Source organism: Homarus americanus, unplaced genomic scaffold (genome assembly GCF_018991925.1).
Source record: "Homarus americanus isolate GMGI-L3 unplaced genomic scaffold, GMGI_Hamer_2.0 scaffold1454, whole genome shotgun sequence".
NCBI classification, from domain to species: Eukaryota; Metazoa; Arthropoda; class Malacostraca; order Decapoda; family Nephropidae; genus Homarus; species Homarus americanus.
Genome location: NW_024744505.1, coordinates 12,501 through 27,580, shown reverse-complemented (window position 1 = coordinate 27,580; position 15,080 = coordinate 12,501). Strand labels below are relative to the sequence as shown.

The 15,080-nt window shown below is 44.6% G+C and overlaps 2 protein-coding genes and 1 long non-coding RNA gene across 3 annotated transcripts in view; all 3 read left to right on the top strand.

Moving 5' to 3' along the window:
- Positions 1-3,300: 3,300 nt before the first annotated feature.
- LOC121877947 lies at positions 3,301-11,086 on the top strand. The gene is made up of 10 exons (XM_042383920.1): positions 3,301-3,531; positions 4,227-4,406; positions 4,960-5,230; positions 6,363-6,644; positions 8,976-9,103; positions 9,267-9,452; positions 9,682-9,826; positions 10,258-10,458; positions 10,567-10,649; positions 10,951-11,086. Exons 1-10 carry the CDS (start codon positions 3,517-3,519, stop codon positions 10,984-10,986), a joined length of 1,527 nt encoding a protein of 508 aa, XP_042239854.1. The 5' UTR covers positions 3,301-3,516; the 3' UTR covers positions 10,987-11,086.
- Positions 11,087-11,104: 18 nt separating this feature from the next.
- On the top strand, positions 11,105-13,857 carry LOC121877948. The gene is made up of 2 exons (XM_042383922.1): positions 11,105-11,237; positions 11,920-13,857. The coding sequence occupies exon 2, from the start codon at positions 11,989-11,991 to the stop codon at positions 12,613-12,615; it is 627 nt and encodes a 208-aa protein (XP_042239856.1). The 5' UTR covers positions 11,105-11,237; positions 11,920-11,988; the 3' UTR covers positions 12,616-13,857.
- Positions 13,858-14,904: 1,047 nt separating this feature from the next.
- LOC121877946 overlaps positions 14,905-15,080 on the top strand; it is a 445-nt gene continuing 269 nt past the window's right edge. Inside the window, exon 1 of the long non-coding RNA XR_006091066.1 lies at positions 14,905-15,005. This is a non-coding gene — a long non-coding RNA (uncharacterized LOC121877946). The remainder of the gene's footprint in view (positions 15,006-15,080) is intronic.

Genomic DNA, 15,080 nt, shown 5'->3' with positions numbered 1-15,080 from the left:
GGAGGTGGGTGGGTGGGAGGTGGGTGTGGATGGGTGGAGGTGGGTGGTGGATGTGTGTTATTTTATCTACTTTTATGTTTCTTTTATTGTATATTATATATTTTTCTTCCTGTTCACACACACACACACACACACACACACACACACACACACACACACACACACACTCCACACACCAGCACCCCTACACACAACACCCCCTACACACAACACCCCCACACACAACACCCCACACCAGCACCCCCCTACACACCAGCACCCCTACACACACCAGCACCCCCTACACACAACACCCCACACACAACACTCCCTTACACACAACACCCCCACACACCAGCACCCCCACACACCAGCACTTTCCCACACACAACACCCCTACACACCAACACCCCTACACACAACACCCCTACACACCAGCACCCACACACAACACCCCCACACCAGCACCCCCACACACAACACCCCCACACACCAACACCCCCACACACAACACCCCTACACACCAGCACCCCCCTACACACAACACCCCCTACACACAACACCCCCTACACACCAGCACCCCCCCACACACAACACCCCCTACACACAACACTTCACACACCAACACCCCCACACACAACACCCCCTACACACAACAACACCCCTACACACCAGCACCCCCCCCACACACACCCCTACACACAACACCCCTACACACAACACCCTCTTACACACCAACACCCTACACACAACACCCCTACACACAACACCTTCCACCAGCACCCTACACACAACACCCCTACACACAACACCCCCACACAACACCCCTACACACAACACCCCACACACAACACCCCACACACAACACCCCCACACAACACCCCTACACACCAACACCCCTACACAACACCCCTACACACACAACACCCCCCTACACACAACACCCCTCCACACAACACCCCTACACACAACACCCCTACACACAACACCCCCTTACACACTAACACCCTACACACAACACCCCCACACACAACACCCCTACACACTAGCACCCCTACACACAACACTCTACACACAACACCCCTACACACAACACCCCTACAACACCCCCCTACACACAACACCCCTAAACACAACACCCCTACACACCAGCACCCCTACACACAACACCCCCTACACACACACCTACACACAACACCCCCCACACACCAGCACCCCCTACACACAACACCCCTACACAACACCCCACACACAACACCCCTACACACCAACACCCCCACACAACACCCCTACACACAACACCCCTACACACAACAACACCCCCACACACCAGCACCCCACACACAACACCCCTACACACAACACCCCCTACACACAACACCCCCACACACAACACCCCCACACACCAGCACCCCCACACACCAGCACCCCCCTACACACCAGCACCCCCACACACCAGCACCCCTACACACAACACCCCCCCACACCAGCACCCCACACACCAGCACCCCCACACACCAGCACCCTCCTACACACAACACCCCCTACACACAACACCCCCACACACCAGCACCCCCCCACACACCACCACCCCCACACCAGCACCCCCCTACACACCATCACCCCCACACCAGCACCCCCTACACACCAGCACCCCCCTACACACCAGCACCCCCCACACACCAGCACCCCCACACACAACACCCCCCACACACCAGCACCCCCCACACACAACACCCCCTACACACCAGCACCCCCCACACACCAGCACCCCCCACACACCAGCACCCCCCACACCAGCACCCCCCACACACCAGCACCCCCCACACACCAGCACCCCCTCACACACCAACACCCCCCACACACCAGCACCCCCCCCACACCAGCACCCCCTACACACACCAGCACCCCCACACACCCAGCACCCCCCTACACACCACAGCACCCCTACACACAACACCCCCCACACCAGCACCCCCACACCAACACTCCCCACACAACACCCCTCTACACACCAGCACTCCCTCACACACAACACCCCCCACACACAACACCCCTACACACAACACCCCACACACAACACCCCTTACACACAACACCCCTACACACCAGCACCCTTATACACAACACCCCAACACCCCTACACACCAACACCCTCATACACACACCCCTACACACAACACCCCTTACACACAACACCCCTACACACCAGCACCCCCCACACACAACACCCCCCACACACAACACCCCCCTACACACAACACCCCTACACACAACACCCCACACACCAGCACCCCCTACACACCAGCACCCCCCTACACACCAGCACCCCTACACACCAGCACCCCCTACACACAACACCCCTACACACCAGCACCCCCTACACACCAGCACCCCCACACCAGCACCTCCTACACACAACACCCCCCACACACACAACACCCCTACACACCAGCACCCCCCACACACCAGCACCCCCCACACACCAGCACCCCTACACACCAGCACCCCCCACACACCAGCACCCCTACACACCAGCACCCCCTACACACCAGCACCCCCTACACACCAGCACCCCCCACACACCAGCACCCCCACACACACCCCTACACACCAGCACCCCCACACAACACCCCACACACCACACCCCACACCAGCACCCCCTACACACCACGCACCCCTACACACCACACTTTTACACACCAGCACCCCTACACACCAACACCCCTACACACCAGCACCCCTACACACCAGCACCCCCTACACACAACAACACCCCTACACACACAACACCCCTACACACAACACCCCTACACACAACACCCCCTACACACCACCCCACACACAACACCCCCTACACACCAGCACCCCCTACACACAACACCCCTACACACCAGCACCCCCCACACACCTCAGCACCCCCCTACACACAACACCCCTTTACACACCAGCACTTACACACCAGCACCCCTACACCAACACCCCCACACCAGCACCCCCTTACACACCAGCACCCCCACACACCAGCACCCCCACACACCAGCACCCCCACACACCAGCACCCCCCACACACCAGCACCCCCCACACACCAACACCCCCCACACACCACACACCCCCCACACACCAGCACCCCCCACACCAGCACCCCCACACACCAGCACCTCACACACAACACCCCACACACCAGCACCCCCCCACACACCACCACACTTACACACCAGCACCCCACACACCAACACCCCCCACACACCAGCACCCCCCACACACCGAGCACCCCACACACCAGCACCCCACACACATCTCCCTCATCCACAGGTGGTGTTGAGAGTTACCAGCTGGAGAAGGAAGCGCCCCAGCTGGTGATACACGAAGATTCAGATGGTGGAGGAGGAGTTGAAGAAGGAAGAGGAGGAGATGGAAGAGGAGGAGATGGAAGAGGAGGAGATGGAAGAGGAGGAGGTGGAAGAAGGAAAGTCACGGTGGATCACGAGAACAGCCTCCACGTGTCCACCCATCATGAGGGGCTGTGGGCGTGTATGGCTGCCAATGAGGTATACCACTGACAACCCTCTCTCTCTCATCTGATGCTTTGAGAGGGTTGGGTTAGGTTAGGTTAGGTTTGGTTTGGTTAGGTTAGGTTAGGTTTGGTTTGGTTTGGTTAGGTTAGGTTAGGTTTGGTTAGGTTTGGTTTGGTTAGGTTTGGTTAAGTTTGGTTTGGTTTGGTTAGGTTTGGTTAAGTTTGGTTTGGTTTGGTTTGGTTTGGTTAGGTTAGGTTTGGTTTGGTTAGGTTAGGTTTGGTTAAGTTTGGTTTGGTTTGGTTTGGTTAGGTTAGGTTAGGTTAGGTTAGGTTAGGTAAAAGTTAACGACAGGGTAGTTAGTCTTGAGGTGAAATGATATGAGATATGTGTGATCCCAAAAGTTACGTGCGGGAAACTTTCAAAAAATTATATTCCATCACGTTTATTTTTCTCTCCTATAACTTGTATTAAATGGACGCCTGTCGTTAAGGTTGAGAGTCTTTGTGCATGTGAAGCCTTAGTTTGTATATTACCGTAAGTCCCCCTTATGTGTTCTTATGCCTACAATCCTACATGTATCTAAAATAGTCAAATTATATCCTAAAATAAAAAAAATAAATAAAAAAAATATATAAAAACACAGAAAAAGTACATTTCTATATATACCTGTCTTTAGAATGGTGAGGTAAAAGGAGAATCACTTTATTAGTTTTATATTTGTCTTTCAGGTGGGCGGGTTAGCGATGCCGGTGAGGGTGATGGGCGGGGGTGTGGCACGGGGGACAGTCGCCGTGGGTATGGTGGGCGTGGATGAGGTGGAGGCACGGGCGTCACTCCTCACGCCCACACTGGAACAAGGGTATCCTGCCTCCACTACCCCCACCACGGCTACTGTTACCTGGAGGATGGTGAGTGTTCACACACACACACACACACACACACACACAAACACACACACACACACACACACACACACTAGTGAACTCCGGGCCATATGTACACAGATTCAGATTGTTTATTTACACACAACACTCATGTACACAGTACAGGTTATGAACGACACCATAAGTCATGTACACATCAATAATGTCCAATACACACATACATCATTTATACACATGGGAGTTTGCACCATTAAATTAAATGTATTTGTACAATTAGATAACGGATTTAGGATAAATATTATTTAACATGGTATAATAATAATCATCATAATAATAATAATAATAATAATAATAATAATAATAATAATAATAATAATAATAATAATAATAATAATAATAATAATAATAATAATAATAATAATAGTAGTAGATTTGACAATACTGTAATAACGACAATAACAATAAGCACACCTATTTTTGTCCTTGCCGATTATCTTGTTCTTATTCTTTTCTTTTATTATTATTATTATTATTATTATTATTATTATTATTATTATTATTATTATTATTATTACAGACGGGTCGACCAACACACTTGGAAGGTATATTCATCCTGGGATGTGAACGTGGCAGTGGCTTCGTCGCCCCAAGGATACACCAGCAGCTGCAGACGCACGACATCTCCCTCCACCATCACTACAAGTACCACCACAAACGCCGAACGTCTCTGCCACACCAAGACACCACCACTGTCGCCCTCACCGACTACCGAGAAGGAAGCCGAAGCCATCGCCAACATACGGATGCGGAGATACACGGAGAAATGACGTCACTAATGCAACCCGGAGGTAAGTCAGCCCATTAGTCATTTTTTTAAACAACAGCTACAATAATAATAATAATAATAATAACTCTGTTCATTAAAGTCAATATACAGTGAGCGACAATATGGAGCCTCACCTATGCAATTTTACACTTCTGTATACACTATCAACATCAATACGAAATACTGTATATAACTTATAATATATAAAGTTCACTCTACGAACTGGGTGATTCATCTGCCCTTAAAGACACAATCTGATTCCATTTTATTACCTCTGTGTAGCGCGGGTCATTCTTCTGGAGTTTTACAGCAACTTTTATATTGGGTGTTTCATTTATACCTACATTTCAACCGAATACCTGTAGATTCAGATAACTATTTCCGTGTTGTAGGTGAAGACTTGAAGATTTGAACTATGGAATGTTAAGATGAGCTAACACGGAATAATATTGTAGAAGTCTTTATTAAATACATCACTATTGTTGAAAGTCGGGGAACATTCACAAGGACAGTACAGTGTGACATAACAACGTGCCGTACTACAGTAGTTACGCATTTAAAACTATATTTTCTTTAACAATTCTTTCAAAGAAAACTAAACGGGGAAACTTATGTAATCATATAACACCCAATACTATTTTTCACGTTTTTGTACAGCCATATAAAAAGATATAAGGTATCTATAGACGCACAAGAGTAATATATGTATATGTATTGAAAAATTATATTCTTATTTAAATGGTCTGGTTTAAACAAAGGGATTTAGTTCAATGAGCTTTATTGACCGACAATATATTTAGCGTTTGGATGAAGGAATCTAAATAAAACTAAATGTAACAAACACGAAGGTCAGATTAAGAATGACGAATTAAGATAAATGATGAATACTGATAAATTTAATGCATTTCATAGATGGAGTGCAAATAAAATGATGAATTTAAACACCAAGAGTCATTGAATGATTTTAAATTATATAGTTGGAGTACGTGGTGGTAAATGGCGGTGTTTCCTTGACTTAGTCTGAGTTAAGAGTTTAAATGATTGGTTGAATGACTCAAAGTTGTCATTAAAAACTCTCGTAACATACTTACTTTTATTATTACTGTTATTATCTATATTAGCATATGTTAAGAAATATTCTCCAACTTAACCAGGGTCTGACAGCATGAGGCAACTCAACAACGCTACAGACGACGGCCTGGTGTGGGTCACTAGCCCGACCTCACAACCACCCCCTCCTCACCCTACTTCGCCCCCCGCCTCGCCTCGGTGCAACCAGCTAAGAGTGTTGGGTCACTCTCCCGCCCCGGGCAGACTCACCTACCACCTGCGCGACCTCCAGCCCTACACCTCCTACTGGTTCCTTCTCTTACCCCACTATAAGGGGGTCCTAGGCGTCCCCTCCAACCTCCACGCCTTCACCACGCCTCAGGACGGTAAGACTGTGACTTCTCATTCGATGTTTATTAGTGTTTGTGAGTTTTGATTGGTTGCCTTGTAATTTAGGGACATTCCTGGTACTGGTGAGATAATTCCAGTGATTGTGAGCCGCAGAGACCATACGAGAACTCTTATTAATATATTTCATGCCTTTTCCAAACTCGTCATATATTAAATTCGGTTTCTAAATGAAGTTTTGGCTGTTTGTTTGTTTTTCCCCATGTACTGTCTGTCAATTTCTGTCTTTTTTTTTAGAGACTGTATAAACAAAACGTTAGAGATAATTTGAATATGAAACACACAATAAAGACATATAATGTTTGACTGTCTCATCGTCTGTCTCCTTCTGTCTGTCTGTCTGTCTGTAACCACAACCCTCATCAAAAACAATTATTTCTACACTTTACTCTTGCAACAAAATTCCACACTAAATATTACACACGCTCCCGGAACCAGTCACATTACACATAATTACGCGTTATTACTGTGATTTTCTCGACATTACACTGAGGAATGAGAAGACCACTTGTTCTACCTCACAAAATATTTACTCTTAAACGTATTAAATTCGTTTTTTTAATGTGCAGTGAGATATTTAATTTCAGGTAAAGTTTGTAATGCCTTATTTTTTTTTCTGATATCTATGGTCTTGTGAAAATCTTGTAAATGAACACCGAAAACAGCACCAACACATACTAAAAACCGAAAACAACACCATTACCTACTAAAAACCGAAAATATGAGTAAGGTTAAGTTTTTATAGGTTAGGAAACGTTAGGTCTGGTTTTCAAAGATTTGTTTAGTGTTATTTGTAGTATTTAACTCCACATTTTCGCTGTGCTCCAAAGCCCTGCCCACTTTAAACAAGTAATATTGTTGGTAATTTTATCGATTAAAATACTCGAAAAATATAAATTTCCGACGGAAACGCTATAGAAGAAAGGTGTCTTATAATTGTCTAAACTACTGATTCCACAACTTGAAATCTTAAAATTCGCCGGATAACCGAAACACCAATTTTTCCATAATATTAATTAATGATTTAATGGTGGTGATGATTATGATGACATTTCCCAGGACGTAAAAATATTAAAACAATTATAGATACCACAAGAAATCCGACACTTAATAAAAGGAATCCTTGCTCAAAATTTTTTTTTTATCTTTTCACTATTTATCAACTAGCCGATCGAGTTATTGGTCCGTTATTTGTTACTCTGTTATGAACTTTAAGTGTCCTGTGTTAGCACAAGAGGAAACCGAGGTACCGGCAGAGGAGCAGCTGGGTTGTTCAGTTCAGCCACACTATACAACACCCTACCCAAGTGTGTCTTCCAATACGGGACATAATACTGACAAACCAACACAATAACACGAAACACTCAATAATTTATGCACTCACCTTACTGGAAGACATACATTTATCAGTTAAATAGTACTAAAACATGATGCATAAGTGTACCACAACATTTGGTTAATATAGATCAGTACTCACTCAGGCTGTCTGCTGGTAACGTCACGACCTGTCTTGAACCACCGCAGTTATCACGTTGAAATTAATTAACACTACAGTCATTGCATAAAAATTCTGTCAATATTACATTTAACACATATTAAATATTATCAATTGAGTAAATTATCACTACAAAGCAGATAAATTTGTTAGCGCTTACTTCAATTTCACTTCAATTTTCAGTAGTTGTCAATCGTGTCACCAGCACTTTTTATTTTGCTTATCTAATAGTTTTTCGATTGTTTTCATGTTATCAATTTATCACATCGTTTTCTAGAATCATTATTCTTGAAAATTATTTCACTTAGAAAGTCGCACAAACAATTATTGCAAGTAGTTTAAACTTTAAAGGGCGACACACGACACGTGACTCCTCTATGTTATGGTTTTGTCCGACACTGAGGTGCTCTGTGGGCGGTATACCTCTTAAGATTAAAACAACAAAAAGTATATTAAATATGTTCGTTTATTGCAAAAAATTAACGACAAGAAAAATTTGGATAAAATTAAAAATATTTTTTAAATAAAATATTTTGTAGATATATTTCATCAAGAAATAGTGGAGTGGCGTAAAAGACGAACATCTTTCGAAAGTCATCCATACATCAGTTTCCGGAGATGGAGACGGCTCTGGCTCGGGAGAAACAACTTTTAACAACCACCAAGTTTTACCTACAGCTCCTTAACATAATAATAATAATAATAATAATAATAATAATAATATTATTATTATTATTATTATTATTATTATTATTATTATTATTATTATTATTATTATTATTATTATTATTATTATTTACCTCTCTCGCCACAGTACCTTCAGGGTGGGCGGTATTGTCACGGTGGTGGGCGGCGCGGGTGGGGGCAGGATTGTACGCCCTTACACTACACTGGCGTCCACTACCACTACACTTGGCGAACGGGCTCATCCTCAACTATTTGGTGAGTCCCATACAATGCCACTTGGAGCAATCATCAGTCGCTGGCTTTGATAAGACTTGAATAATTAATCTATGCAATACACTATTTTTTGTTTCATTATTCTTGATAAATGTTCGGATTTTTTCTTCATTTTTTTATCCGTGGCTTTCTTGAGCCCCCCCAGGTGACAGTGAGGGAGACTGACACAGGCCTGATCCATAACGTGACAGTGTTGGGTGACCTGTCTACCCTCACACTGCCCAATATAACCTCGTCTAGGGTGGAGGTCATGTTCACGGCCTCCACAGTGAAGGGTTCAGGACCTCCCTCCCCGCCCGCCAGGCTTAACCTCCTCATGACCCACTTCAAGGTTAGTTAAGGTCATATGGTAATTACCGCCGTATTTTCTCTCCTCTTTCTTCGTTTTTTTCTTATTCTTCTTCGCATTTTTTAGAATATTTTGTTTTTGTTCGTCTATTTGTCTCTTTTTCTTCTTCTTCTTCTTCTTCTTCTTCTTCTTCTTCTTCTTCTTCTTCTTCTTCTTCTTCTTCTTTACTCCTGGATAACACTGAACATCCCCGTCCATGTCATCTCCCCAGGACCCAGGCATGGGGGTGGGCGTGGTGAGGTCGGCGTGGTTCCTGGTGCTGGCTGGAGGCGCTGTAGCCATGGTGGTGATGCTGGTGGGGTGCACAGTTACTGCCAGATGGTGTGCTAGAAGTATACACAGCACTTTACCCTCAGGTGTGTATGTGTATTATGGGTGTATGTATGTGTGTGTGTGTGTGTGTGTATTATTAACAAAAAATACAAGAACTAAACTTTATACAAGGTGACGTGTTTACTAAGTCCCCCATTAACACTGCGTCTCGGTATTTAATAGAAAATGTAAATCTGATAACCTTGAGGGTAAACACTAATATTATATTAATATCGTGGAGGACCTTGAATTATTTGACTCAAACTGCATTTTTTTCTACCCAATTTACCCGAGAATAGTGACAGATGATATATATTTTAATATTCTTGATTTTGTCAGGTATTTATCAAGTGTTTACATTCCACACTGTGTAGATGGAGTAATAAAATAAGATAAATAAAGATAACTGGAGTAAATATGATAGATTTTCATAGTGATTGCCTTGTTTACTTTGATTGTTTATCATAATTATCAGAGTTAAGCAAGGGGAAAATGTGCAGCGTAGGGGGGCCCTGGGTGGAGGTTGGGGGGCTGTGGACCCCCGTGCCCTCACACGATCTCAACTCAGACAAGTCAGAGAGGAAACTGTTGACCTCCAATGCATCTTCTGCTGCAGAGTATGCTGAGGTGGAGGTCAGCTCACAGGTCAAGGATGATCTCACTAAGAAGAGGCTTGGTCAGTCTGGGTATCAGTTTTTTTATCTGGAACATTGACTATATATACTGCATAATTAAGGGTTAAGTCGTCCTATTGTAAGGTTTAATGCTCCTTGTGATGTTACAGAACCGTGGCCTCAGGGGTACCTCTGTCCCTCTCCCTCACCCTCTACGGCCTCTACCTCCCAGCGCACTAACCACATCACACAGGTAGGTCAGCCTCACCACCTACTGTATACACAGGTCAACCATGTACGTCAGAGGTTAACTGTGTAGGTCAGAGATCATTTGTGTTGGCCAGTGCTCAGAATTTATTGTCAGAGAATAGGTTAAAGGTCAACCGTGTCTAGTATGGGTCCTCTGCTCACCACTAGGAAACTTTACATAACATATCATCACCATCTGTGACCTTTATGAGCAGCAGCAGCAGCTGGTAGTGTACTGATATTAACAGTTGGTCCAGAACCTCCCTATCACTATCAGCTTCACCATCACTTGTGTCCACCAACAGACAGAGTCTCTACTGGGCGGCCAGTCAGGAGCATAGGAGGCCCCGCCAGTGTGGTCCGCCAACACACTACAGGGAGTTTACACCAGCCCCGCCCCCCACACTAACTCCTCCACCTGCCGGGACTCAGACACCAGCACCTGGTACACCGGGGAGTGCTGCAGCTGCTGCCGGGAGGATGTCAAGCTCTCGGTACCTCACGAGACCTACTCGGCTACTCCGTCAGGATGTTCCACCGTCCTGCACGTTAATCCGACCGTGGCGACCTGCAGGCCTATTCCACAGCTCTGGTGAGTATCTCAGTTTTATGTCAATGCAGGCTAAATATCAGCGACCTACAAACACACTTCTCCTCTAGTGAGGTTCTGTGAGTAATACTCGAGAGAACATCCTGCTGGTAACCTCCAGGCTTACTCCCCCCCCTCAGGCTGGTCACTCCACCAAAACATCTGATAAGTTTGTGCTAAACTAACTCATAAAGTTGCTTATATCCACAAAAATGTATTTTGAAGCTGCAACCAAGTGACAAATTCATCAAGTACAAATACAACTATTTGTTGTTGTTGTTATTCAGGTGTTATGGTTAACTTGGCTCTGGCGAAAGTATATAATTATGACATAGTTATTGTAAACAGCAGCGTGAAGCGTCTTGGTGACTCAGGCAGAAAGTTTGCTGTGTTGCTGGAGTTAAACACTTAATTTTATGCTCAGAAAAACTTGAATGAATAAAAAAATAGTGATTATGAAAAATAAACGGCGTTACTGAGCCTTTAACAAAATATTACCGGATGTTTGACCTTTTCATTGTCTTTATTGAATATATTTAACTTGAATGAATATTGTTTACCAAATGAGAGTTTTTCTACTTCATGAATAACAAAAATTATTCTTACTTCTAGTGTTGTGTTGTGTTGTGTTTTGTTCAGTTATGTGTAGTCTAAACACTTGGCTCTAACATTGTTGACACTCTTGGAGTACGAGTACAGCGGGGTGGCCACCGACGCTTACGAGACCGTCACGCCTTTCGACGAAGCTGCCGCCATGAACGACCACGTCCGCAACAAATCCAGCACCAGGCGTCCGTTGCCTCCGTCACACCGAGACTTACGTCACCTAAGACTCAACACGGAGTCCACCACCGACTTGTCTATGGAAGGTTACAACTTCTCCGACGATGACGATGACAATACTCAGTCATGCAGCGACACCGAGGCGTCCTTCTTTATACCACACCACAGAAAACCTGAGTCAAGTGACAGAGAAGTTAAAGAAAATAGCTCGTTGTGCGACGACATCCAGAGACCTATTAGCAATTTACTTCGGTCTAGCTGCGTCTTGGAGGAGACGAAGTACCCAAGGGCTCAGCGAAGACTGACTGAGGAGGAACGGAGCCAAAATGATAAAAAGAGTTCAACAAGTACCCTGAAATGTCCCGACCAGAACACCGTGTCTTCCTCAACGTCCAACACCTCCACCTCCGTCGCCTCGAGTATGAACCCTCTGGCCGCGGAGGATTTGGAGACATCCTCGACGAGGAGGGCGAGCTGCCGCTCCTCTTTGTCACAGGACAGCCTCGAGGAGCAGTTTGAGAGGACACTGAACATGATCGCTCAAGGCGGCTCAAACTCCCTTGACTCTGACTACTTGTCTGCGTCCGCCTATAACTGAGTAACAAAGACTGAGTATAACATCTGAGTCAGGAACACTGTGTGAGTCATAAACTCTTATTGTGTGAGTCAGGAACACTGTGTGAGTCATAAACTCTTATTGTGTGAGTCAGGAACACTGTGTGAGTCATAAACTCTTATTGTGTGAGTCAGGAATACTGTGTGAGTCATAAACTCACTGTGTGAGTCAGGAACGTTCAGTACATAAACTGTGGGTGTCATATGCCAGCAGTGTTACTGCTTCGTGTAAGAGGAACTTTTGTCAATAGCCATTGTTGTCATGAAGGACAATGGCTGTTGTTGTCACGGTATAAAGTTAACAATGAATAATGGATATCCGGGTAAATATTAAATATTGACCTCGAGCAATAAGTATGAATAACGTGTTCTCCAGCTCCTGAGGCTCCATGCACCTGTGTCAACGGCCTCACTCTAACAATCTAATGTCTCCCGAGTGAATGAACAACTACACAAAGAAAATAAACAGAAATTAGTAAACTACATAGAAATTCTATAATGATCTCATGAAAACAGTTTATTATAGAAAATCCACCTTGAAGTTGTTCATGAAAATAAGAGAAATTGTGTCAGGAGATTTCTCAAGCTACAGGTATAAACACACTATAAGTGGTGTCAGCTTAGAGATGAACATAGTGATAATAGGAACACCTGTGCTGACTGAGGCAGATGTTCCCACAGTATCACCGGCTCTACCTCTCTCCCTAAGGCCAACAAAACCACCAAAGTGATGCAAAAAAAAAAGAAAAAGAGAATATAGAAATAATACATAAACTGAGATATACTTCCTAAACACTACAACTTCACTTAACATAAATACATCAGCTCTACCTAGTCTCTATAACCATAACAACCAATACAGTTTATGAGATTAATGACCAATTAACTATCAACAAACAAGTAATATCCACACGTTATGACAATTGTTAAAGGATACTAAGAATAGGTAGAGTTTTGTTAATGAATATGTCAGTTAATGTGTTTAATGCTTGACAACAGCCTGGAGGGAGAATGAGGTGGAGAGACAGTTGGTCATGCATGTATCCGCTCCTCTGTTTTGGTTTGGCTGGACTTCCTGCACACACACACTCCCTCAGTCTGTGTGTGTGTGTGTGTGTGTTCAGGCTGCTTCAAGGTCAACCCGTCATTGCTACGTGTAAATAATGTGTGGCGATAAGTGGAACTAAATCTCTTATATTTGGCTGAGTCAAAAGGCAAAATCTCTTGGATGGTGTCAGATGGCGTAAATAATTCGTGATTAGCTGCGTCATGTGGCGTAAATATTCCCTCCTTGATAATCCTACAAACAACGCGTGACAGTGGCGGCTCGTGAAAAAAACAATGGAGGGACTGCAAGCCTCACACCGAGTCCCCACCAAACAATAAGCATGGAATTTCAGAACAGTACAAGCAGGAACAAAGAATATACACGCCAGTTTAACATCAGTGTTTATCAGAAATGTGAATGGCTCTGTGGTTGTGACGAGGCAACACTTTATTCTGCTTTGCGCTTATTGTTTGGTGGGGACTCGGTGTGAGGCTTGCAGTCCCTCCAATTTTTTTTTCACGAGCCGCCACTGCCCGGGAGTGAGTGACGGTCATGTGAGACTTTAGAGTGACGGTGATGTGAGTCTTATAGGAACAAACAACAGGAGTGACGGTGATGTGAGACATATAGGAACAAACAACGAGTGAGTGACGGTGAAGTGAGACTTATAGGAACAAACAATGGAGTGAGAGCATTTGATGTGAGTCTTATAGGAACAAAACAATGAGTGAGTGACGGTGATGTGAGACTTAGGAACAAACAATGAGTGAGTGACGGTGAAGTGAGTCTATAGGAACAAACAATGAGTGAGTGACGGTGATGTAAGTCTATAGGAACAAACAGCGAGTGAGTGACGGTGATGTGAGACTTATAGGAACAAACAATGAGTGAGTGACGGTGATGTGAGACTTAGGAACAAACAATGAGTGAGTGACGGTGAAGTGAGACTTATAGAACAAACAATGAGGAGTGACGGTGATGTGGAGACTTAGGAACAAACAATGAGTGAGTGACGGTGATGTGAGACTTAGGAACAAACAATGAGTGAGTGACGGTGAAGTGAGTCTTATAGGAACAAAAATGAGTGAGTGACGGTGATGTGAGACTTATAGGAACAAACAGTGAGTGAGTGACGGTGATGTGAGTCTTATAGGAACAAACAGCGAGTGAGTGACGGTGATGTGAGACTTAGGAACAAACAATGAGGAGTGACGGTGATGAGTCTTATAGGAACAAACAATGAGTGAGTGGTGATGTGAGACTTATAGGAACAAACAACGAGTGAGTGACGGTGATGTGAGACTTATAGGAACAAACAACGAGTGGTGACGGCGATGTGGAGACTTAAGGAACAAACAATGAGTGAGTGACGGTGATGTGAGTCTTATAGGAACAAACAA

Excerpts from the sequence above, each read along its gene's own strand:
- LOC121877947 (XM_042383920.1), top strand. Across the intron at positions 6,645-8,975 it reads CTTCACCACGCCTCAGGACG|TACCTTCAGGGTGGGCGGTA; the intron begins GTAAGACTGTGA and ends CTCTCGCCACAG. Across the intron at positions 9,827-10,257 it reads ACACAGCACTTTACCCTCAG|AGTTAAGCAAGGGGAAAATG; the intron begins GTGTGTATGTGT and ends CATAATTATCAG.
- LOC121877948 (XM_042383922.1), top strand. The coding sequence starts at position 11,989 with ATGAACGACCACGTCCGCAACAAATCCAGCACCAGGCGTCCGTTGCCT.